The following is a 25155-nucleotide window of genomic DNA, read 5'->3' on the forward strand; positions in this document are numbered from 1 at the left end:
AGGAGCCAGGGAGCCCTGGGAACAGGGCTGCTTCTCAGGACATCCCTGCAGAGTGCCTGGCACCGCCTGCAGCCCGAACGGGAGGATGCTGCAGTGCCAAGAAATCGTGCTGAGATCCTGGCTGCATCAGGAGGAAGGGAGATGTGCAGCAGCACTCATTCAAAAAAGTAAAAAGCACACCTAAAAAGGGGCTAAAATCAGCACAAACCCCAACAGCAATCAGCTTGTTGCCATAGGAACAGGTCCAGTGTTATGGCAGCCAGACAAGTGGGTCCTCTAGGCTGGTGTCCTTCTGGTAAACTTGGGAAAATCATCAGCTTTTAATTACAAATATGGGGGAACATCAGATATTAGTGTTTGTACTGCCACGTTACAGCTTGGCTCTGTTAAGGCTTCCTTTGGCTCCCAAGGTGCTGGAAGACAAACATGTATTTTCTTTTCATTTCAAGACAGCTGAAAGCCACGGCCTAAGCAATAATGAGAACTGTATGTGATTAGGAATAAATGAATTAAACATTCTTAAACAAACAAACAGAAATCCCCTGGACTCAAATCCCCAACCAGGACCCTGAGGAGCCAGAGAAATGCAGCAGTGGTGGGAACCATTGGGCCAGCAAGCCTGAATCAATACCTGGTGCTCCCCAGCAGAGTGGATTCACAGGCAGCACCTGTGAAACAGCCAGCAGGGCACAGGGTCTGCATTTTGGGGTCTGGCACAGAACCTTCTGGGTCACAGCACAGTGTGCAGATTGATTTTGCCCAGTCACAAGGCATGATGCAGACTGGCTGCTTTGAGCTCAGGCAGATTTAGGTGACACCCATTCAGCCAGCCCTTTTCACCAGCAAGGTTAACAGCAGGATCCTTTGGCCTGAGCAGCACATCCCACAGTCACACTCACAGCACGTGAAGGAGCCCTTTCTTTATTCACCTCCCATTTCCTGCCCTTTTGTTTCAGCAGCAAACTCCCTGTTCTCATAGTGTGTGTGGGATCTATGGAGAGGGAAGGAGCAATCCCTCCCCTCCACTCTCTCTACTTCTCCATCACACAGTATCAGGATCATGAACTGTTTCACCCTGCTTCTTCCAGGAAGGGGGAAGATTTGCAAACACAGTCCTTCTGTTGAAAACCAGCTTCTCCAGAGAAAGCATGGACAGAATTAACAGCACCCTCAAGCAAGGCTGGACATGCAGTTTGCACAAAAATATAAAAAAAAATCAATCCAACTGTGCAGGGGGGACTGCCTCCCCTGGGTAAATGGCATCCCCAGGCAACTTTGCCCATTAGGAGGAGATCAGCTGCCACAGCAGGTGGAAGAAGGAGAGAACCAGCACAATAAAGCAAACCTCCCTGCTCTGATTTTGTTATTGAGGGGATGGAAGGGAATGTGAGGAGGCTGAGAAACAACCACTTTAACCCTGAGCACTGACCAGGCTGGGCTCAGCCCCCTGTGCCACAGCACAGACTACTTCACTCCAAAGTGCCCCCAGGAGCAGCCCTGGTGCTCCCTCTTGCTTGCCCTTGTGCAAGTGAGATCAGAGCCACCTTGCTGCTGTAGCCAAGGCAAGAACCAGCCAGAAAGGCCAGAGCTGCACAGGCATCCTCCACCAGCACCTTGGGAGTGTGGTGGAGGTGAGTGCAACCAGCCAGCTCAGTTCTGGGCATCACAAATCTTCAAAGCCCTTGCCCCACGCTTCTGTTTCTGCCCTGAGCTCACCTGTGAGGTTTTGCAAAGGAAAAGGAAGCAGATTAGCCCAGCAGTTTGATTCCTCATGGATGGCTTCCTTGAGCCAGCTCCTGCCATCACCTCAGAGCCAGAACCTGCTGATGTGGGTCAGTAACAGAGCCTGAGGACAGGCTCAGGGTGTGGGGGAACCCAGCCTGGCTGGCCAAGATCTTCCAAGTGCTGGCCTCTCCCCGTGGGCCCTGCAGAGCTCCAGCCCTTCAGATTTATAAATACACTCAGTGCCAGATGACTCAGCCCTGCTTCCCCCAGGATTTACAGGCAGGACACGGGCAGTGGTGCAGGGGAAGGTGCAGGGAGTGGTTTTGCACCATGTGAAAACAATGTCATTGTTTTGCTGGGCACACTCACACCCTCCAGCAGGAATGCTCCAGCTGGAGAAGAGAAGCTGAGCACAGACCATCCTCCACAAGGCCCTTGCAAGGTGCACAGAGCCACAGCAGACAGGTGGGTCCTGCCTGGCCAGGCCCTTCAGCAGCTTTCCACCAACACAGCTGTGGGTGTCAAAGGCACTGACTCAATATACTCTGATTTAAAACAAAACTAATCCCTTCAGGTAAATAAAAAGAATCATCCTGAAGATTTACTTTCCCTCTCCTCCTGAAAAAAAAAATCAGATTACCAGGCCCTTGGCTAAGACCTGCTTTGCTGGAGGGATGGAAACCTTGACAGTGGTCACACTTAAGGAATAACAGATGCTCCCTTCCAGTAGAAGTCCTTCCCTCCCAGCTGAACTCCAGTGTGTGTAGGAGACCTGATGTGCCAGACACTCTGGTGAGGAGCACCCCAGGGACACTTCCAGACCTACAGAAGCAGAGGGCAGCCAAGGAGGATGGACATGGCAAACGCTGTGCTTGGCTGGCCTGGAGCTGGCCTGGCCAGCAGCTCTGCCCACATCACCACAGCTGCCAGGGGTGGGAGCTCACCTTCCTTCACAGCACAGGAATGGAAAACAGCAGCTTGGGAGGGCCTGGGAAGTGGCTGACCTGCCTAGAGAGACTTCATGCTGAACCAGCCAAATAAATAAATAGAGTGATTTTGCCCCAGCCAAGCAGAACTGCTAACAAACCACCTTTCTGCATGACACATTTAGCAGTGCTTCAAGAAAACCAGGGAGGCAGTAAATCCATTAGCACAGAAAAGCCTCATCTTCCAGCCCTGACAGCACACTGTCAACACTCAGGATTTTCATCTGTAGAACAGCTTTAGAGCCACAAATCCACAGATACCTGCAGTGTTTCAAAGGCAGATGCAGCAGAATGGGATGGCTGTTGATCCATGCAGCTGCGCCATGTGTTACAGGAACACAGGCCCTGCTCCAAGGAGCTAAAACTCCCTGGACTGACACAGATTTGCCACTATGCAGAAGCATTGTGGGATGGCTTGTGCCAAATTTGTTTAAAAATTCCTCCTGTGTTACCGAGGGTGCATCAAACACCAGCACGTGTTAGGACTGGGCTAATGTGTGCTCTCAGATTCATGCATGCTCCTGGGGCTGCTGGCCTGCTGCCATCAGGGCACACTGCTGGCTCCTGCTCATCTTGGTGCCCACCAAGAGGAATTTGCAGAGGTGCATTCCAGCTGGTTGGCCCAGCATGTGATCCCTGGGGTTATCCCTCCTCGAGGGCAGGACTTTGTCCTTCTTTCTGGAACTACAGGAGATCCTGTTGGCTCAGCAGCACAACCATCAGCCCTGCTCCTAGCTTGGTGTTATCTCCAAAACTGCCCCTTCAACCAGGTCATTAATGCAGGACTGGCTTCCAGCTGGATTTTGTGTCTCCAGTCACAATCCACTGAGCATGGCAGTTCAGCCAGTTTTTGCCTCACACCTCACCATCCACTTCTTGGGCTTGTACTTCACCAGTCTGCCTAGGAGGATGCTACAAGAGAGTGTTGAAATGAAGTCAATCAACACCCACTGCTCTCTCTCCGTTTACCAAGCTTGTTGTTAGAGTTTTACACACATCAAGACTGTGACATGATAAGGTGCAATAAATAAACCAAACATTTTCCCAAGCTGTCTACTCATCACAACCCAGACATAAATAGTCAGGTGTGTTTGGGGTTATTTTATAGAGCGAGCAACATTGTGTGTCTGTGGGTTGTTTGTATTTCTGTTTCAGGATGAAAATACAGAGATAAGAATATCCCTATATCATCAGACAGAGAGAATCTGGTTCCCTCACCTGTATTTCTAGATGCTGCCTTAAACCAAACAACAGATGCAGTAGATAGACATTGTGAAGGCTCATTTTAATCAGCATTCACCTGCATTCAGTTTACAGCAGAAACACTGGCACTGGGTCAAGTTACAGCACACCATTCTGGCAGCATTTGAACGCCTCCCACTAATGCATCAGACTTTCTCTCTTGGCCTTCCTTTTCATGGGGTTAGAAGAACATCTTGTTCAGAAGATTTGTATAGTGTATACAAAAATCATACAAACAGGTTGATGCTTCTTTGTTAAAGCCTTGGTCTCTTGGCCTCTTGCCTGAGCTCCATCCCAAGAGAACAATTCACTCCACATTAAAGAGGCCTTGATCTAAGCTGCACCGATGGACAGGGCTGCCACAAGCAGACTGATCTAGTCCAACCAGAGGAAGGAAGTCAGCCTGGAGAGCTCTTGCTACACTGACAGCCCCCACTAAAATCCTTATCCCCCTGTGAGAGCCACACACGAGCAGCTCCTGGAGACAAGCAAGAGCAGCCTTGGACTTTCTGCCCTGCTGTGCACACAGGACTCCCCAAATGGCTCAACACAGCTCATGTGGCCTCCAACCACTCCCCCCAGGCAAGGTCCCCTTCACACACCCCGAAGGCAGGAGTTCAGCTAGAACACAAACCAGAATCCTTTTTCTTCTTCAGCCCAAAATTTATCCAGTTCTTTCCCTGTCTGCTAGCCCACCCACCCAGCCCATCCCCTTGGACCATAACATCCCAGTCTGGGCACACATCTGAGCTGGACAAGACCTTCCCCATGGCTGAGTACCCCCACCGCATCCCAAGCCAGGAAATATCCAGTTTTCCATCCAGACACAGGCTTTAAGACTGGGGAACATCTATTTCTTTTCTATTTACAGCAAACAAAACCTTTGCTTTACAGCAGTCAAAAGACTTCATATAAACTTTTCTCCATGTTGTGGGAAGGAAGAGAGCTGAAAAAAAGCAAATCAGAATAGTTTACTCAGGGAAACACAGAAATTGCATTTGCTAGCACAAAGTCATTTTGACAGAGATCTTCTGTTTGTCTTTCCTGGTTTAACCCAGATTGACAGATCTAGGGCCTAGTTTCCTGGAAGTCAGTGAGAGAATTTCATCAGTATTCTGAGAATTTGGTTGTCAGATGGAAATAACACAGATTATGTATACCATCAGTCAAAAAGTGTAGTTTAAAAAGCAGTTTTTCAGGTTAAAAAATTGTATTTCAAACACAGACATTAACATCATGATGGCTTTGGAGGGCTCAGACAGCTCCAGCAACGAGCAGAGCATGAGAGGTCATGTGCAAACTGGGACAGTAAATTCCCCAAAATGAGTTTGTTGGCAATGGCAGCACAATTCCCTTCTGATTTATTTCTACATTGAAAAAGACATTCAACAGCTTTCCAGCATTCAGACATTTTCACCCCTCAGTCCAAAAAGGGCTTAGAGCTACTTCTGCCCAGTTACTGTACATTTCCACAACAGTGTGGAGCCTTGGCAGGCTTCTCAACCAGCTGGTCAGCCTCAAATCCACCAAAATGTGAGGAATAAAATAATCTTCCTCCCAAATTTCTGAGCAGCTGTTTCTCAGGAAAGACACTGGCCACTTTCAATGAATCTGAAAAGCTGCTGGGTGGGATGCAGACACTACCACTTTAACCTTGCTCACAAAGCCAGGGGTGTCTTCACCTCCCTTATGTGATTTTAGGAGGGATTATTCCTTATCACAGAGGATATTTCTTGAGTTAAGATAAACAGGCCTTCTAGAAATGCAAAAGAAATGTCTAAGGAACTGTTTGCTCCCTTTGTGGGGTAGTCCCCTCTGTATCTTTTCAATAAATTCACTTTGGGAAACACCAAGGTTATTTCCATAAACCCTGCAAACAAGGGAACCACAGAGCTACTGAGATCCATGTGCTAACTCTGCCCTCTTCCTTCTCCCTGCTTTTGGCTACACTGCTCCAGCCCCTCCTTGCACTTGCAGTGGTGTCCCCATGAGCTGCTGATGAACCACATCCATTCTCATTCTCATACGTGCAGCAACAAAAGGATTTGGTTTTTGTTTTGTTTTGTGGGTGTTTTTTCCCCCATCAGGCTGGCCAGATGAATCAGCTCAGAGGGTGGTCTGACAGTCAGAGCCAGCACAGAGCAGGCAGCAGCAGAGCCTGGCTAGGGCAGAGCAGGTACTGCAGCTCCCCTTCCCAGGGCTTCACAAGTGTTTGGCAACTCAAGGTCCCCCACTCTGCTGACCCACTTAGAAACCTCACTGGCTCCAACCTGCCCTTCAGGCTCTCACTGGACTGGAAACTGTCAAGGTCAGACTTTCCCACCACTTTTTATCTCATTACTCTCCCTACCTCTGGCATCCCTCAATTGGAAACCACCCACACACCCAGCTCATGTGACAGCTCCATCCACTAACGTTTAACAGCTGACATTTCCCCCCGATCTGTGGATTCAGAGGCATGTTTTGTACACAGTAACACTCCAGAATATCAAACCTATTTCATGTGGGGAAAAGTCTCTCATGAAGCTCATTGCTTCCCAGCAGAAGGTCTCTTCCAGTTAATATGTGCCTGATGCTCCTCACTCAAACACACCTTCAGTGAGTGCCAGTGCAGTGTCCTGAGCACTGCCAGGCTCCAGGGCAGCCAGAGCATGCACTTCTCACTGAACCCTTACAGGCTCTGTCCTCCCATTAGCCTCACTTACAAGCCAGACAAGAAAGCCATCAAAACCCAACCAACCATCAAAAAATCCCCACAAAACACCCCACTCAGAACCTCCCCCAAGCTTCCTCCAGGCTCTCAAACCAGCAGCGAGGATGCTTGGCTGGATTCTCAGGACCAGCAAAGTGCCCAACAGCCAGAAGGAGTGCTCCTGCTGAAGCCAGGCAGCTTTTCCAGGAGGGAGACTCTTTGGCAGGGTGCACTTGGGTGCTGCCAAGCCCCTCACCCTGCCCAGAGCACACATGCACACCCAGGAGGATGCACTGCTGCCCCTCCTTCCCGAGGACACTGACACCAACTAGAGCAAGTTCCTGCCAAGGAGCAGGTTCTGCTGCTCCCTGCACAGCTGCCAGGCTAATGATGGCTTATTTTCAGGGACAAGCTCCAAGCTCAGCTGCTGCTGCTGCTGCCAAGCCCTGTCACAACAGAACATCAAGCACAGGACCCTGCCAGGTGCTTTGGCCGCCTGCCCTCCTCCAGGAGCTCTTCTTCTGCTCTGCATCCCTTCCCACCACATGCTGTGTCTCACAGGACCACAGTCATGCACAGGAAGGTCAGGAGGGTCTTTGGGCACTTTTGCAATGCTGTTGGTGTCCAACACTTCTGAAGTGCCCTGCCCTGGGCACAGGGGACACCCCTCTCTCCCCCTTCCAGTCCAGCTGGGGGTTTGGGTCCCTACCTGGGCAGGACTTTTCCAAGGCTGTCAGGCCACTGTGGCCCAGCCTGGAGGGACACACAGCTAACCTGCAGTGCAAAAGGTTCAGACAGATGGAAAATAAAAGGGGTAAGTTTCACCCTGAACAGCCAGTATGAGGTACATGTGCATCCCAGGCTCTCACTGTTTGCCACCTCATACAGACACTCTACCTTCAGACCCCAAATGAGTTTCAGGTTAGTGAAAAGCTTATTTGCTTCTGCTGGGCTTGGATCAGGCCCCTCCTGGGTAAAAAACCCAACAGCTAATGGGCATGCCACATACATGGAGCTTCCACTCCTATTAGCAGGCCTCTCTGGGACAACACAATTTTCCACCCATGCATTAAGCCAGTCCAATACTGACATCAGCTCATTTCCATTGATCCTGATTACATAATAGTGACTTAATTCTCCACAGAATTGAATTTTCCATATGTTTGGATCTTTTGCAGTTGCTACATGACTTCCTTGTTCCCTGCTGAATTTATAATTTATTATCTCTTTGTCCTATGCTTAAAAAGTATGGCCTTTGCTGCTAGCAGAAAGTTCTACAGATTTTTTGGGGTTTTTTGTTTACTGATGTGTTTATCACATCCATTTCCTTCCATCTAAGAGACCTCTATGACCTCACTGCAGGATGGACACCAATATAGCTCAAAGGATTGCCCCCAACTCTGGAGTGAAGTTACATTCTGTTACAACATTCATTAACAGCAGCTAACAACCATCATGGCACCCAAGTCTTTAGGTACATTTACTGTTATCTATAATTCATAAACATCGATTTTAGGAGATCTGAGTGTTGTCCAAAAACCCCAGGTGATTGTAAAGGTTACAGTTTCATGGCTGCAGATGAAAATTCTCACTGCAGGTGTCCCACCCAACAGAGAGGAATCTCTGTAAAACTATCCTGGTTCCTCAGCAGCTTCACTCAGAAAACACCCAGTAACACCTCTGGCTCAGCTGATTTCCTGGAGGACTGGAGCCCACATTTCCAGTCTCTTTGGGAACATATACATTTCCAGTGCCACTCACAAGAAAGTGTTTCTCCTTTAACATTCATGCAATGCCACAGGGTAAAGCCATTAATTTTCCCAATCTTCTTTTACAGCAAAGGCAGTTCTGTGCACTCAAGACAGGAGTAAAGTGGAACAAGGGAACATCAAAAACACATTTTAAACCATTCTATTGAAAACACTTGAATTCGGGGAAAAGATATAATCTAAAGGAAAGATCCCTGGGTTGAAAAAGCCTTTTCTGTGGCAGGAGAAACACTGCCCACAGTAAGACTTTTAAAATATAAAATTAACCATCTGCTTCTTCATAGAAAGGAACTCCTTCTGCCTCTGCAGGCCTTTGAAAATGGGTGTTAGTTCCTGGAAATGCATCAGCCAAACAAATCATCATAATGGTATGTGCAAAGGGAAGTTGGAGAGGAAGAGAAGGATGTGATGACATCTGGGAGCTCTCAGCCCTCCCCACTGCAGGATGGACAGCAGGTGCCACCTCCCTCCCACACAGCCCAGCATGAAAGCACCTGTGACCCTGCTCCTTTCTCCTGCAGGAAGGAGCACAATCCTTCTGTTCCACACCTGCCAGAGGTCAGTGCCCCAGCTGCTCACCCTGCCAGAGGCTGGTGGGGCTGCCCTGGATGCACCCCCAGGAGCTGCAGAGAGCCCTCCTGTCATGGGCAGTCCCTGGTGCCTGCCTAAGCTCAGCCACTGCCTGGCCAGCACCTTGCTGCCCTCCAGCCTCACCCTCAACACTTTCTGTTCTCAAGCCTTGAGCTTCTGACCCCTCTCCAAGCACAACCTCTGCTCTCACTCTCACACCAGCCTGACAAATTGCACGCTGACATTCCAGTGGGACAGGCACTGCCTGCTGAGTGCAGGTGGCTCTGATCCAGAGCCAGGACAGCTCTGATCTGGTGACAGCAGGGAATGTGGGTAGCTGCATCCTCAGCACATCTCCTGATACAGACACACTGTCTCCAGCTCTCACAGCACAGCACTGGCTGCTCTTTGGCATCAGTGAAAATGGCTTTTTGTTTGCCATGCCAAGCAAGGAAATTATCTGATTCTCCCATTATATACATCCAATCTGAGTAATCTGATGCCCTTACACATCACACCCACAAGAGCAACAGGACCTTCCAGACCATGGAATAATCCTTAGGAGAATTGAGGCAAGTCACCTCACGGGGAATATTTTGCATTTAAATGGGGAGAAGACCAGAAGATGCACACTGTCCAAATCACGGGATGAACTAGATGACCTAAAAGATCTCTTCTCTCTCTAGGAGGAGGTATGTCACCTCCAAACCTGCACAGCTTGGCCCACCTAATCAGACTCCTATTTTGTAACAAATCTGTGACCAGGGCTACAAGACAGGCCAGGTGAGTCCTGCTCCCAGGCATCACTGAAGGACCTGCACATCTTCAGCATTCCAAGTGAGCCCCATTGACAGAGCTTTGCTACCCAACAGACTGGCTCCCTGCCCCAGCACCCTGCTCCCATCACTGCCCAGGCTGTCAAGTCAAGCCAGCAGAACAATAACCTTGTGAAAAGTCAAGAGCTGTCTGCTGGTGAGAGGGGGAACTAATGCCAGAGATGGTGCAGGTGAGGAGGTGGGATCCCGAGACTGAGGAGAAATAAACTCCTCAGCCTTGGCAGAAACAAACTGTTAGTAGCAGGATACTTCACAAGACAACTGTGCCAAAGAAGCCCCCATCACCTCCTGCATGCAGCCACCAAGAAGAACCAAGACACATTCTTCAGGCAGAGACCCATTTGTTCTTAGCCTACACAGGACAGTGGCACAGAACAAAACGAAGCTCAGGGGCTGGATGTAGAATAAAGCTGCAGGAGCACCAGTGACACTTTGCTTCACACTGGGGACTGCCAGCAGCCCGTGGTGTGGAGCCAGATGTGTTTCACCACATCCCCAGGACACTGGCCACACCACAGGGCTCTCCCTGCACACTGCGGGCGTGCAGCAGGCGCAGAGCCCCAGCCGTGCTGCAGCTGTGTTTGTTTGGCCAGCTGCAGTGCCACAAAACACAGCTGCATTGATCAGGGCTGTCACCTGGCTCTGGATGAAAGCAGCTCAGTAGCAGGAGTCTGGCCATCCCTGCTCTGTGCAAGTGGAGCCAGCCCAGTGACCGAGCGGGGTCTGACCGCGGCCGCCTCCTGACCCAGAGCGCTGTCAGAGGGGACAAAGGGATGAGGCAGGGGGAAGAGCAGGCAGCAGAGATGGATTATGGAGCCTGACTTGAGGCCAGGAGATCCCAGTTTTCATGCTGGCCCCACCTCTGGCTTGAGCTGCACTGCAGGAAGTCTTTCCCCTTCCTGCTTTGTCCACACTGCTCATTATTGCTATCGCAATAGGAATGATCTTACCCCACCCGCAGTCCTTTCTGACTTGAGGAAAACTCTTGGCAACCAATATCAGAAATGTTTTTTTTCTCTCTTCAGAAAAGCCTCCACACTTAATTTCAGATGTTTATGGTTTTCATTTTCACATAATATATGCTATGACTGATGTGTCAAAGCCATCATAGCCTAAATCTCCAGGTTTTATTTCTAAACGCACTATAAAGAATTGCTCCCTGCTACTGACTGAGTCATCTCCTCTAGATCAAAGCCTGTCCTGCTCAAACTGAAACAAAACAGTTTGGTATTTGACTCTTTCATCTAGAAGCCAGTTCTGTCTGTGCTAAGCAGCACCTCCCTTTCCATATTCAAAACAGAACATTTTCTTTCCTCCTTGTCAGTATGATGGCAGAGCAGGCCTGCACTTTTGTGAATAACCAACAAAAAACAACTGCATGAATGAGGAAAGGCAATCACCCATCAACGGGTGAAAGGAAATTTGAAATCCCATCCCAGAATCCTGGATAAGCAAGCATTCCCAGCAGCACTATTTCATCAGAAGCTGGAAAGGCTTCAGCCTAGAGGATCAGAGAAGGTGACAATGTCCTTGCTGAAGTGTCCACAGATGACTTGGCTGCATTTTCATAGAGCATGTCTCTAGTGTGGTAGAATCTCCTCATCTTTCATGGTCCAAATAACTAACACAGTTTAGACACTGGTCTGGAGCAAGGGTCAGCCACGTCAGTGCTATTAGCACCTGGAATTCTGAGCATGTCTGCTTGGCAAAGGAGTTGTCAGCTCTACATCCCTCCTCTATAACAAACCAGCTTTAATTATATTAAATTCAAAGGCATCTTTATCAATGGCACCAGAAATACAGTTAGGTAATGGATCAGTAAAAATTGGTAAAACTTGCAGTCAATCCAGTGTATATCTTAGACCCAGTCTGATCTCTGTGGTCAGCCCACTGACTATGCTGGAATGACACCAGGAATTAATTTGGCCCTTCCCACCTCATCCAAATGTGGGCCAACAGACATGCATGTTTATCAGCAAAAACAAGAACATATGCTGGAAACAGAGCATTTCCAAAAAAACCTCAGTCCAGCATGGGAATGAAAGCAAACTGCAAAGGTTTTGTAGCTAACCAGAATGTCAGAGTGAGATTGTCTGATCAGGGTTAAATGTTAGAATACCTTAAAGAAAGCACTGGAGCATCACCCAGACCTACACATTTTTAATGGAGACACCGAGCAGCCAAAGGTGTAAGAATGTGTGACCTGGAAGTGGCACCCAACAGTCCATGGCTCTTATCCTGGTTTTGGGGCAGTGCCAGTTCCAAAGGGACAGCCTACAGCCCATGTTAACCACGAGGATGGCCCATTTTATCCCCTGCACAGCACTAATGGGACACCCTATTTATGATCTTCAGTCCCTCTCACACAACGTGTGCTCAACACCCATCTGTGCTCCTGTCAGTCCCCATGGGACTGCATTCAGCATTCCTGTGGGACCTGTAACTGACCATCACAAGAATAAAACACTGGCCACAGCTGAAATGGTATCAGCAGCAAATGAAAAAAAAAACCAAAAACCCAGCATATAAGCTTAGGGGATGCCATTATTTAGGCCAAAGAATTGAAGGAAGGCTGACGTAGCCAACCCAAAGAAACACGAAGGTGAAATCCTGTGCTGTTCAACACAGATTTCCAGCCAGAGGCAAACCTTGCCTCCGGGTGCTGCCCCTGCAACTCAGGCCATGCTCTGGCTGGGCTGGACTCAGCATGGGTCCAGTTTCTGGATGAACCTGCCTCTCCCTTCCTACAGCACTCCAGGTTTTTCAGCCTCAGCATGGCCCAGAGCTTGCTGCCTTTATTTCTAAGTACAATAAAACTGTCACTGCTCTTTTGGTTTAAGAGCTCCAGTGAACTATAAGAATTAAAAATAAATCATTCTGTTTCGGGGAATGTTGAGCCTCCTGGGTCTAGAAAGCATTTGTTTCTCTTCTCAGCCAGACGTGGGAATTCAGCCTTTAGGATAAAGTATGGGAATTTTGATTGCCATTTCGCTTCCCCCCACTCTGCCAAGTCCCACTTCAACTTCCAGAAATAGATCTCGTCTACACTTAGAGAGCATCTGTTTGAACAACCTGATAGGAAAACCACACTGACAGAAGTTAACTAGTGCAGGATGCCAACAGGCTCAGGCTTCAAGCACCTGCATCCTCGCCCAGGTCTGCTCTGCTTCACACACTGCCAGCTCACACTGGCTCAGCACAGACCAGTGCAACCCATACAGAGTCCAGCAGTATTTGGCATATCCTGGTGATTAAAGCAAGAGCCTGTTGAGCTCAGAGTGGGACAGGCTACCATGATCCAAGTGCTCAGATGACAGACCACATCAGCAGTGTCTCCAGGGCTGTGGATCACAGTCAGAGACAGAATTACAGTTCAGTAGCCCAGAAATCAAGAGTATATGTTGGCATAATTGATACACTTCGTGATTGATTTACTGTTGAATTTTCCTAGAACCAGACCTTGGAGTTCACATGGACTCAAACATAAGCCAAACCACACTTGGAGCATTGATAATTTTCTGACACACTTTAATCAGTTACATGGTCTGCACAGAACTGTATTAGAGCAGCCAGCACCAAAAAAATCAACAATTCTTTTCAACACCTGGAAGACAACCTAGTTTCCAAGAAGCATCATCTCCTGAGGGGGACAATTTCCAAAGCTCAAGCTATAGCAAATTAAACTGATGTGGCACATAGCTAGAAAATTTCATCAGCTAGCACTGCTCATTAGAGAAAGGCAAGAGAGGCTGTGCATGGATTTGTGTGTGCTTCCTGTAACACAGCTAGTAGAGAGAAAATGGAATAAAGTTGAAGCAGTAATGAAAATCTGTGTTTATATAAAATAACACCATGCTTAACTCAAGAATAAATCATTTACAAGTGTTGCTTTGCTAAATAGTTTGGTAGCTGACTTCTGTTGAAGCAAGACAGGCCCTTGTGAGCAGAAACTGATTATATTATTACCTCCTTAGTGTTATGATTACCTAAGTTATAGACAGAATCCAGTAAGCCTTGATTAGGACTATCATGAGAAGTTCAATCCTCATGTCTTCCTACAGCTTTTTCCAGCCTGGCTGGAGGAGGCATTGCTGGATGAATTGGTGGGTGAAGGGTGAAGAAGCTGCTCTGCAGACATGACTGACTTATTCCAGAGGTCACTGGCTTTTAGGTCACTGTGACCCTGCACAGGCTTTTGGGGCTTTTAGGTCACTGTGACCCTGCACAGGCTCACCAACAGCTGCATTCAGCTCTGACACTGCTGCTCAGAGGAGCAAGACACACAAGTAAGTGTGGAGCACAAGCAGTGGTGTGGGAGAAAACCAAAACCAGCCAAAACTGTCACATGCACATTTCACTGGTGACTGCACAGCTCTGGGGCACTTGTGACCGTCTTCCAATGAGACAGGTGAGGTTGCTGAACTCCAAAAGCACCTGCAGGCTCTGCACTGGTTACACCTAGAGCCCCAGGCACCAAGTACAACGTGTCCCAGATGAGATAAACAACCCACATGGACTGAAAACATCCAGGAGAAAAAGCACGTAGCCACCCTGCTGCCCAGCAGATTCCAGACCCCTGCAGCAGTGGATGGTGAAGGCAGAGCCACCCTGTCCCCTGCTGTCTATGACCTCAGGCTTGGGGAGGAGGGCTCCTGACCACTGGAAGCAGCCAGGCTTGCCTGGCACCTCCACTCAGACCTAGTGTATACAACTTGACACACAGCTCACACCTCAGCAAAAGAGATGCACCCTGTGCTTGTGTACTCAATTCCCAACAGGGGGGAAAACCCCTGGCTGTGGCTGGGTGATAGAAATGCACATCCCACCCCTCTGCCCAGGTAACCACAGCAAGGTAAAGACAGCTCAGCTGGTTTTTTAACTGAGCTCAATTAGTCTGAGTGTTCTCTTCTTCTTTATCACATTTCAGCAGCTATCAGGAGCAGGCAATCCTTCAGCAGATGTGGAACTGTACACTACAATCCCAGCTCTCTGCCTGATGCTGCATTCCCCAGAGCCAGGGAGAAGTCTGAAAAGTATGACAATAAAAAGAGCAGACGTTCCCACCATTCAAGACTACGTGGCACATTTTTAGAGACTGCAGTAGAACACAAAAGATCCTTGAAGATACTGGGTTGACACAAAGGAGACAGGACGTGCTCCCCAGCCAGGCAGCCTGGATGAAGCTGCTGATGGGATGGATGGATGGAGCAGACGGCCTCCAGCTGTCACAGGCCACTGCACAAGTCTGGGCTGGCCACATCTCCACTTTTAAAGTCAGCCCCAACTCCCAGACTTGAGCTATTTTGCTGCAATCACGTACCTGTTACCAGCAGGCACCAAACAGTCTCTGCATTCTACTGATTTCAGCTCAGTCCCAGCAGGACCTTCAGAAGTCAGAGCTGTTTGGCACTGGGACTGTCTGAACAAATCCATGGGTTCCTTCCAGAGATGACAAACTGACAGTGCTACTGGAAGGCTGTGGGGCTGCAGCTGGCTCAGTTGCATTCCTCAGCAGAAGAAAGCCCCAAATTTCACACACACTCGTGGAGGACTTTCAGCAAAAGCCACTTGTGACATCAAGTGACCTTGTGCAACTCAGGTTTTCTGCGAGCCAGCTCATTCTTCCCAGCCTCAACAGCTGTCATACTCTGCAGTGACAAACAGCAATGATGAGATCTGCAGAGAGACTCTGGATCAGAGATCTCTTTGCAGATACCTTATCTCACAGGAGCTGCACACACACTTCCCTTCACCACCTGCCTGGGCTGGCTGCCTCAGAACACACACAGGCTGCAGGACAGAGATCCCCTCCTTGCAGCAGACCAAGACTTGCTCCCCATCTCACTCAGTCCAAGAGGGAAGGGCTCCAGCACACACTGTAAGAATCTCCTGGCTCAGACCCACCTCTTTCAAAGCACTGCTGCCAAAATGTTATGCAAACTTCTTCAAAAGCCATCCTGACTGCCTAGCTGCCACCTCTACACTCCAAACTCAGTGCCAGCTCTGGAAAGCCTCATTAATTATTAGTAAAATTGGGAATCTAAAGATACTTTTTAAAAGATTCAGTCTCCTACAACACAAAAGGAAGTAAAAAACCTCACGTGCATCACACCAGTGCTGGGGGTAGCTACTGCTGCTGGTTATCTCTGGAGGAGATTCCTGCACTCAGAAGTAAGAAGCCCACAGGCTAAACTGCCAGCTAAGACTTGTGAATCCCTATTTCCCAGGCTTTTCTAAGCTTTGTGCTATACTTTTATCCTAAGCAGATCCAAAGTGCAAAAAGAAAAAAAAGAAAAAGAAATACATCAGAAATTCTTTATGCAACACAGAGCAGAGTCCACCCAAGGAGGGGAAGCACTTTTATTAAATTGCAAGTGGCCAAGTCTGTATGATATGTGGGAGTTTCATTCTGATCCAGTAATTCTCAGATATTTACTTCCAGACAGAGCTGTTTACAACCAAAGACAACACTGCCATGCTCCAAGCCATCCTCAGGCCTGCTTTCTATGGAATGCTGCCCATGGAGAAAGCGACAGGTCAGCGGAGGGGCGGAGGGGAAATGTATTTTAGTAAGTCCTGGCCCTTGTCCTTTGAACTTCAGACCAACCCAGCACATTTCCCAGGCAGGAACTGCCCCACTCCCAGCTCCTCAGGCAAGGGCTGCTCTCCCAGGCTGGCCCACCAGCCCCAAGGGAAGCCACTCTGGGTGGCTGCAGCCCTGGCTGTTCCCTGTCCCAGCAGGGTTTGGGCTCAGGGTACGCGGGGGCACAGTGCCAGCACTGCTGTGCTGAGCTCTGCCAAGGCTCCCACTCCTCTGGCCACCCTGAGCAACTCCTGTTTGTTTTGGAGGCTATTCCCTCCTAAAGATCTGCTCCCTGGATTTAAGTAAATCTAGTAATTTTATTTAAAAAGAAAGAAAAAAAAGAACGTTGGGTACCAGGAGATTGGCGGCTTCCTACTGAACACTTCTGAACAGATTTTTCGTTTGTGAGCTTCTACAGTTATTCCTTCAGTTCACACAAGGTTTTTAGCCATGCACCATAGCACACAGCAAGTTTAATCCCTCTTCTTCACAGGGCAGCATAGCTCTTCCAATGGAAATGCCTTCTCTCAGCTACTGCCCTTCTACTGCCCTTCCTACTGCCAGGGAATTCACCAGCTCACTGACACTTCTGCCCAATCCACCACCAGCCCTGGAAGTGGCTGCATGAACACCTGCACCAGCAGTTCCTTGGAACAAGACCCTGTCAGACTCATCTCTGACCCACAGAGCTGTGCTGACAGGCTGCTGCACAGACTGGACCAGTCTGTCTTGTCTGTTGACCCAAAAGAAAAGCACAAATGACTCAACTTCCATGATGAAGTAAACAATAATATGCAGGTCATCAAACTGGCTGTGTGACTGTAGGATCCCAATTCACTTGTTGGGTCTGGATCTGTGCTTCAGCCAGACAGCTTCAAAGAGGAACACCTATGCCCTGGGTGCACATGCTCTGCATCCCCTCTGATGACAGATGCACCTCTTAATTTTGGTTCCCCAAGACATCCCTTACAGCTCTGGGCTCTCTGGTGGCTATTGCCTGAAGATGCACTTCCCTGCATTACATGAATCCTGCCTGTCCACAGGGTACAGTAAATTAGAGCTTACAAAGACTTCTCAGAAGAACAGCATCCCTGATTTCCCTTGATCTAGGGAGGATGTTTGCAAGGACAGCATTGGCTATTGATGAAGGAGTTTGGGATTCAGGTCCTGAATTTGCCATGAAATCTTAAGGGATTCAGACAAATCACTAAATCCTTCATATGTACTAAATGTTGAGATGGAAACATTGAGGAACAAGTATGCAGCTGAGCAGGGGTCCAGAATTCAGATTTTGAAGCCATTGTGGCTTTGGTGCACAGCCCTGCACAGGTGACAGGAGCTGCCCAGCTGCCTGCTTGCCCCAGCCCTCCTTGCTGCTGGGAGCTGGCAGAGCCAGCCATGCCCAGCATGGAGCAGTACAAGCCCTTTTGCATGGACACTCCCTGCACTCCTGGCTGTGGGTGTTCAGTGAAAGCCATCAGTGAGAGCCCAGGAACAATACCCTCATTCAGGCAGAGTCTCCAGCCCCCAGCCAGGCACACAGAGCCAGCTTCCAGGAGAGGTGAAGCTCTGGGGAGGGAGGGGAACAAGACCTGCTTACACACAAAGGTAAAGGAAGGGCTCTTGCCCTGTCTGATGCCCAAAGGCTCAGAGCTTGTGAGCTAGCTTTTATCCTTTTTTTATTATAATTCTTTTAGGAAGAAAGCTTCTCTCCTGGCTGTAGGAGCAGGGCTCTTGGCAATTTTGGTAATGACACAGATGGGGCACAGAGCCCAGAGCAGCAGGGCTGCAGGGGTACTGCTCCCCTTCCTTCACTCCATGGATCCCTGCCCTTGCTCACAAGAGATGGAGGATCCCCAGGGATCATTTTGCAAAAGGAGCACCCCAAACCTGGCAGTTACATGCACACCTCCCAAGGGCCATGGCTGCTCATGGAATGGGGCCAAAGGCAGCATCCCTAGAGCCCACCTGCAGTGAGCTTGTCCTGGTGGGGGGAGCACTGGAGAGCCTTGTGTGCACATAACACAGCTCAGAGCATCCTCATGTGCCCTGTCTGAACAAGAGATGCAGCTGTGCTACAACAGACAGAAGTGCTATACTGGCACAGGTGGGAGGGCTTGGAAGGCTGGGCAAGGCAGATGTTTGAGACAGGCTGTGGTTTCAGATGCAGAAAGAAAGGATTCATGTCCTCAAGCCCTGCAGAGTGAATAACTCTGCACTCCTGCTGCCTATTCCCCAACAGCTCCTGTTCCATTCTCCAAAACCAACCAGGGTCCCTCTCCCATAAGTGAGAGTTACTGTGTATGTTAGGAGGTTGTGCATGCACTAATTTTCATCTGCACTTAAAAGAAGGCTCAGCCCAGCAGCTGAAAGTTGTACATGGTTTGGCACAGAGCAGCACAGCCCTGCTTTCTCCAGTTGCCACACCAAGACAATGAGTTAAGCACAACAGCTGTGTGGACAATCAGCTGAGGAGAAACCACATATGTCTGCAGACAGACCAGATTTTGTTCATATGAATCAACTCATTTCCAACTCTGATTAACAACAGTTTATAAAGCACCTCAGATTGTTACCAGGGTTTGTCTTTCATTCATGTCTCCACTTCTCAGTCTAACCCCAAGCATATCCCTTAGTGTGTGCAAGAACATCTGCCCTAGTCCTAAACAGACCCACCCCCTTTCCCCTCCCAGCTAAAACATCTTAACTTAGCAAGCAAACACTTCTTTCTACCAAGTAACCATTTTACTCCTTATCAACACTAACCTGTTGATATCTGTTAAGAAGACAACCTCTCCTTCATGGGCAAACAATGTTCATCTCCTTGGGGGAGCACTGCAAACACTCCCAAGGACCCTCTGACAAGGAACACGAAGCTTGAATCTTTGCTCAACAGAAACAGTAAAACATGAATGCCAGACACTTCTCTTTGAAGAGCTGGGCTGGAAGCTGCTCTGATTACCATGACAGACCTCTAACACATTTAAAACTCAGCAATAATCTTACAAAACTCTTCACACTCACATCACTTGACATTTTAGGCTATGAGCATAGGGCTGCATCACCCATGACTGCAGTGGCAAGGGTGCCAGTCTGAGAGGACTTGACAGAGATGCCAGGTAAATGAAGGTGTCCCCAGCATCTCCTGGGGTCTGCAGATAGTTGGTCACAGACCAGCCAGCCATGTCTGACAAGCGTGGTAAGGAGCAGGCAAGAAGCCATAATGCCCCTAGAACAGGGAGCACAAGTTGGGACAGTTGCCATATTCAAAGGCAAAACACATGGGAAGGGGGTGAGAGCACTCACAGGAAATAGAGGAGGGGCAAGAGACCGGCAGCTCTGTCCTTGTCACTACAGTGACCACCCTCGGTCACATCTGCTCTCTGCAGGTCTCCCTCTTGTCCCCTTGGGCTGCTGGGTCTGCTGCTCTTTATGCCTCACACACACTCCCTAATCACAGGGAGAAGGTGCCTTTATAAACAGCATCTCCACCAACAGCAGACATTCTTTAGGGCAGCCTGGCAGGAAAAAGCCAACCCCTCGTGCCCTTCATTAATATCTTCAGAGCTTCAGCAGCCTGAGAGGAGTCAAGAGGCAGCAGTGTCCTCCTATGCAGCTGGCCTTGTGACCTCATTTGCAGGGGCTGGGAAAGGAAACCCATTCCCAGGAGAGTTTCACAATCTCTCCTTCACTTCCCACCATGCAAGTCCAACAGCCTGAGCTCTTCCCGCTCCACGGGTGCCACCCTGCCAGGCACCAGCCCCAGCCTCCCACCCCAGCTCTGCACACTCCACCCAGCTGGATTCCTGTGGCTGCTTCACCTGCCATTGAAAGAGCAGAGACACCTGCACGTGCCACCTCAGAGCCTGGATTATTGCACATCCCTGCCCGTGTTTAAAGGAAGGATGCTGCTGTTTGCTGATGATTGCAAACTTAATTTCATAAGCAGTAGGACAGATTTTGTAGTCAAATTCAGTTTCCCAGAACACCAATTCATTGCTCAACAGCCCTCTTTGAGTCCATCCACCTCTGTCATTACAGGATTTCCCTGCACAAGCACTCTGCCAGGCTAGTGCCAAGGATGAAGACTTCCCATAGCAAGGCATCAATAAGTTATCCCCACCAGAACAGGCACATATCCCCCGTGCTAATTAATAACAATCAGGGCTCCCAACTCCCCCATGGTCTCCTCCAGCCCAGCCTCCCCCTACACCTCACCAGCTCCAGGTCACCCCTCACACTGGGGACACCTCCCACGCACTGACCCAGCTGTGCTGTCACCTGTGGCTGCCCTGCAGGGCTGGTGGTGACTCATTACCACCCCTGCTCCCACAGCAGCACAAAAAAGCCCTGGCAGGGCTCTGCCATCAGTTGTGCTCGCTATTTATTCATCACACATGTGCAGAACATCCCCGCTGCTCTGAGAGAGCAGTGTGCATGTTTAAAAAGACAACATACAAAACATAGCTGAATCTTAATGAATCTACTGCTTTGCTACTGGAACTGAATGGAATTGTGCAGACCCTGCCAGGATGGGAAAAAAAAACCCCAAACCAGCTACACAATATTTGATTTGTAGTATAATCCTTAAGATCGCTTTTGCAGCATGTTATTATTGTGCTTATCAGGCCTGTAAAGCAGCAGTTGTAAGGAGGAAAAGGATCAAAATGCAACAGGCAGCACAGTGCCAGCTCTGTCAGAATATTAAAGTATTGCACAGTGAAAAAAACACGCAGTCCTGGCAAAGGTTGACTTCACACAATATGATACCTCAGCGTTAGGAAATGAGCTATTAGCTCAAATGCATCTCTGAGGTGTAAGCAAACCTTTCTGGTTTGACAGTAATAAGAACAAATGGGGTCTGGCAGAAATACATTTGTTTAGTACCAAGTTCCCCACTGAAATGTTTGAGTTCCATGAGGACAGCAGTTACAAGGAGAGTCCCATTTCCTCTCAACAGGTAAAATTTACTGCAGGCTTACTCCGTGCTACCTAAGGGGTGGATCCGCCTCCTCCAGGGGAAGTTTCTACACAAAAGCAGGAGCAGAAATCACAAAGTAGCCGCACACATCCGAGTGCTCCGTGCCCGGACACCTCATCCCACCTCCTCCTGCCCCAGCTGGCAAGGAGAGCTCATGTTTGAAAAGTGCCCAGGAGTGCCCACAGCAGCACGGACCTGAGATGTGCCAGTCTCGGTGCTCATGACCAAGCAGCATCTCGCAGGAAGCGCCAGAGCCATTGATTGAGGGGATATAAATGGGCTGTGGGTGACAGCCAGCCCGGATGAGACCTGCCAGGGAGAAAGCTGGGAGCTGCTCACCTACCCTCTCCCTAACCACCAAAACTATTTGCGTTTAGAAAACAGGACACTCAACGCCGTGCCTGTTCAGCCTGGGAGGGTGGGAATCCCACGCAGATGGGCGGCTTAGGACGAAAGACGGAACGGGCAATGCCAGACGACTGAGCGCCTCCAGAAACGCAACAAGCCGCTGCTTTTAAGCGGCAAAAAAAGGTCCCGATGTCCGGATCAGATAAAACGTGATTTTTTTCCCACATCTCCCTCCTTCTCCTTCCCTTCCTACTCGGTGTCCGGGGCAGGTACTTAGGGAGTTCACATCCCCGGGTGGGACCTGCCCGCGCTGCCCCGCACCTTCCCCATGGTTCCCCCAGCCGGCCCCAGGGCGGGCACCGCTTCCCCTCCATCCCCGAGCTGACCCCGGTCCCACGGGCGGGCACCGCTTCCCCTCCATCCCCGAGCTGACCCCGGTCCCACGGGCGGGCACCGCTTCCCCTCCATCCCCGAGCTGACCCCGGTCCCATCGCAGAGATCACCTCCCCCGGAGCCAGTTCCCGTCCCCACCGTCCGTCCGCCTTCTCCTCGGCGGAGCCGGACCCCCGCTCTCCCCTCCCGGTCCCGCTGGCGGGACAGCCCCTCCCGGCCCGCACCGCAGGGACCCTTCCCCGCCGCCGATCCCGGTCCCACTCTCGGGAAACATCGCCTTGGGAGCTGTCCCCGCATCCCACCGCCGCTTTCCCACGCGGGGAGAGCGTCCCGCAGGGGCCCGTGTCAGCGGTCTGTCACCTCCCAAAGCCCGCCGCCCCACAGGTCCCCAGAGCCCCCCGGGGATCCCCGAGCGAAGACACGGACACGCGTGACACCCCCTCCCCTCACCTTTGTACTTCTCCATGGCGATGAGCGGGACCGCAGCCCAGCGAGTGCCGAGCGCTCCGGGACACGACGCCGCCCGCACCCGGCTCCGCTCCGGAGGCTCAGATCGCAGCAGCAGCTCCGGCTGCCCCGGCCCGCGCCGCTCCGAGGCTCTGATGGCAGCAGCAGCTCCGGCTGCCCCGGCCGGCTCCGCCCGCCCGCCCCGCCCCGAGCCGCGCAGCTGGCCGGGATCGGCTCCGGGATCCGGGGTGCCGGCGGTACCCGGCTCTGCCGCCGGGAGAGAGCTGCGACCGCCGAGCCGACCCTCCCCGGGCCGTGGGGCCGGTCCCCGGGGGAGAAGCGCCAGGCTGGGGGCCGGGGCAGGAGAGGAGGGAATCGGGCGCTGGGATGTGGCGGGGAGCGGCTCCTGGGGATGTCCCGGGTTTGGGATGGTGACCCTCTGGCTGCAGTGGGGCTTTGGGCACGTTTGGGAAAGGCCCTGCTTATCCCGGGAGTGCCATGCCTGGTGCCGGTGGCGTGAGCCCAGGTAAGAGCCTGCCAGGTACACACCTGGGCTCTGGGATGGTAGGCTGGAAATTTGGGTTCTCCTTCCACGCCGGGGTAGCTGTATCCTGGAGCCACTGAGTGGGCACTCTTCTTTCCCGTGATTTCATTAAGGCTCTTGATAGGACCTGGCTCCTGGACAGAGCCAGTCTCACAGGGATGTGTCCCTCTCCTTGGTTTGCAGTGACATTTTTGCCTGACTTCTGCCATGGCAGCCAGAACTGTCATGTCCAAAGGGCACAAATAGTCACACGGGGAGAAGTGGGCATCCAGTCTGACCTCAATACGAGGCACAGGTGACAGTCTGTCCTCAGGCTAAAGTTGTGGAGACACTGAAGGAATTTAATGTGTTTATCAATAATGAGAACGTTGAAAGTAACAAATGGCAAAGTCTATGAGGGTTATAGGGGAAATTTTATCTCCAAAATTAACATTGATGTGGGGACAAGGCAGCCATACCTGCCTATTACAGGGCCTTTATAGCAAGAGGTGAGGCTAAGTGCCTGACCTGAGTGTGCAGCTCCAGTGTTCCTGTGGAAAAATGTGCAACCATTACCTAGAGAATGAACTGCTCTCCTTGGTACCAGTTAGATAAAGGCAACAGAAGGCTCACAGAATCCCTATTTCCCAGGTTTTGGACCTTTCAGCCCACAAACCATTGACATCCATGGTCCAAGGTAGCCTGGAAAATGTCATGCTGCACCCCAAGGCTCCATCATATGGTCCTCCTTAGGTTTTCTGAAAATAGCCATAAGCAGATTTTCTTGGCTCACATGGAAATCAAGCAGCCAGGCTGGATAGAAGAGCACTCCCCTGACACTTCTTGGGTCCCTGGGTGCCCCTCCTGTCCCCACCCTCCCAGGCAGTGCTTGGTGGGGGTAACACCTCTCAGAGGATCTCTGTGGAACCAGAAAGTGACCTGTGCCACATGGGAGCTCTCCATACAAGAGCAAGGCTGCATAAAGGGCTATTGCCACTCAAGGAAGCTGAGCTGGAGCATCTCTCACCTCTTGCCAGTGCATACCCACCACACAGAGAGATAGGCAAGCCAAGTGCCTGAACCATCAAATCCAGCAAGCAGATAGCAGTCTGCAGTAACTGGAGGAAAATAAATAAATATGCCTGCCATGTAGGAATAGTTCTCTTAGGGCTCTTCCCAGCTGCTTCTTGGCTACAGCTTTCAAAATCTAGCAGGGTGGGCCTTGGTCTTGCAAACCTTTGAGGTGTGCCTCTATCTTGAAGCAGGTGAGCAGGCATTCTGAACTGGGCAAGGCTAATTAAGGATAATACCAGTTACACAAACTAATTAACGATTATTTTGAAAGATCAAAACATCAGATACCTGTGATTCCTGTCTTCAGGACCCAGAGCCTTTACATTCCCTGCTTGTCCCTTCCTTCCCTTCCCATGATAAGGATGCTCTGGAATTTCAGGACTGCTGGTTAGGCCCATGGCAATTGCTGGACAAGTGACAATGGGACAAATAGTAATGCCAGAGGAATACAAGTTCTTCCTGTTTGCCCTCTTCTTCTTGCAGTAGGAAGTACCTAAAATACTTTGCAGTATTCTTTTCAAAATAGGCTATTGTGTTCTAGGGTTTAATAAAACTGGGAAATACTCAGACCCTGCTTAGAATGAAGAATTAATGTTCCCAGTGTTGGTGCTGAAATCTAGATGTTTACCACTGTGCTCAAGCAGAGCAAACACAGCAAACTGGTTTTCCTGTTGGAGCTTCTTGAAGCCAATAAAATAACAGCCATCTACCTGTACACCCATGTATTCATTGCCTTTTTTCTTCTTATTATTAGTGATGCTTGTTAATGATGATGATTATTATTAATGATGACTCAGGTGTGAAAACCCTGGAGGGCCAGGCTCATCTTGTTTAATTCCTTTTTTATGTGGCTGACATCCTATCATTCAGGGCAGAGGTTCATACTACAGTTGACATGTTTTGATCCTTTTTTCCCTGCATATTCATGCTGTATTGATAGGCTGTCTGGCTGCCAGTGAAACTGGCACCTTTGGCTAAAGTTTTCC

General features: G+C 50.0%; 1 protein-coding gene across 2 annotated transcripts in view; it reads right to left on the reverse strand.

Moving 5' to 3' along the window:
• The window catches only part of AFAP1L2 (actin filament associated protein 1 like 2), a 66216-nt gene extending 43492 nt beyond the window's left edge, over positions 1-22724 (reverse strand). For both annotated transcript variants that reach the window (XM_050976304.1, XM_050976303.1), the window contains exon 1: positions 22576-22724. In XM_050976304.1, coding sequence (XP_050832261.1) covers positions 22576-22591 — 16 coding nt within the window. In that variant the 5' untranslated portion in view covers positions 22592-22724. The remainder of the gene's footprint in view (positions 1-22575) is intronic.
• Positions 22725-25155: the final 2431 nt, after the last annotated feature.

This window comes from Serinus canaria, chromosome 6 (genome assembly GCF_022539315.1).
Source record: "Serinus canaria isolate serCan28SL12 chromosome 6, serCan2020, whole genome shotgun sequence".
In the NCBI taxonomy this organism is placed as follows: Eukaryota; Metazoa; Chordata; class Aves; order Passeriformes; family Fringillidae; genus Serinus; species Serinus canaria.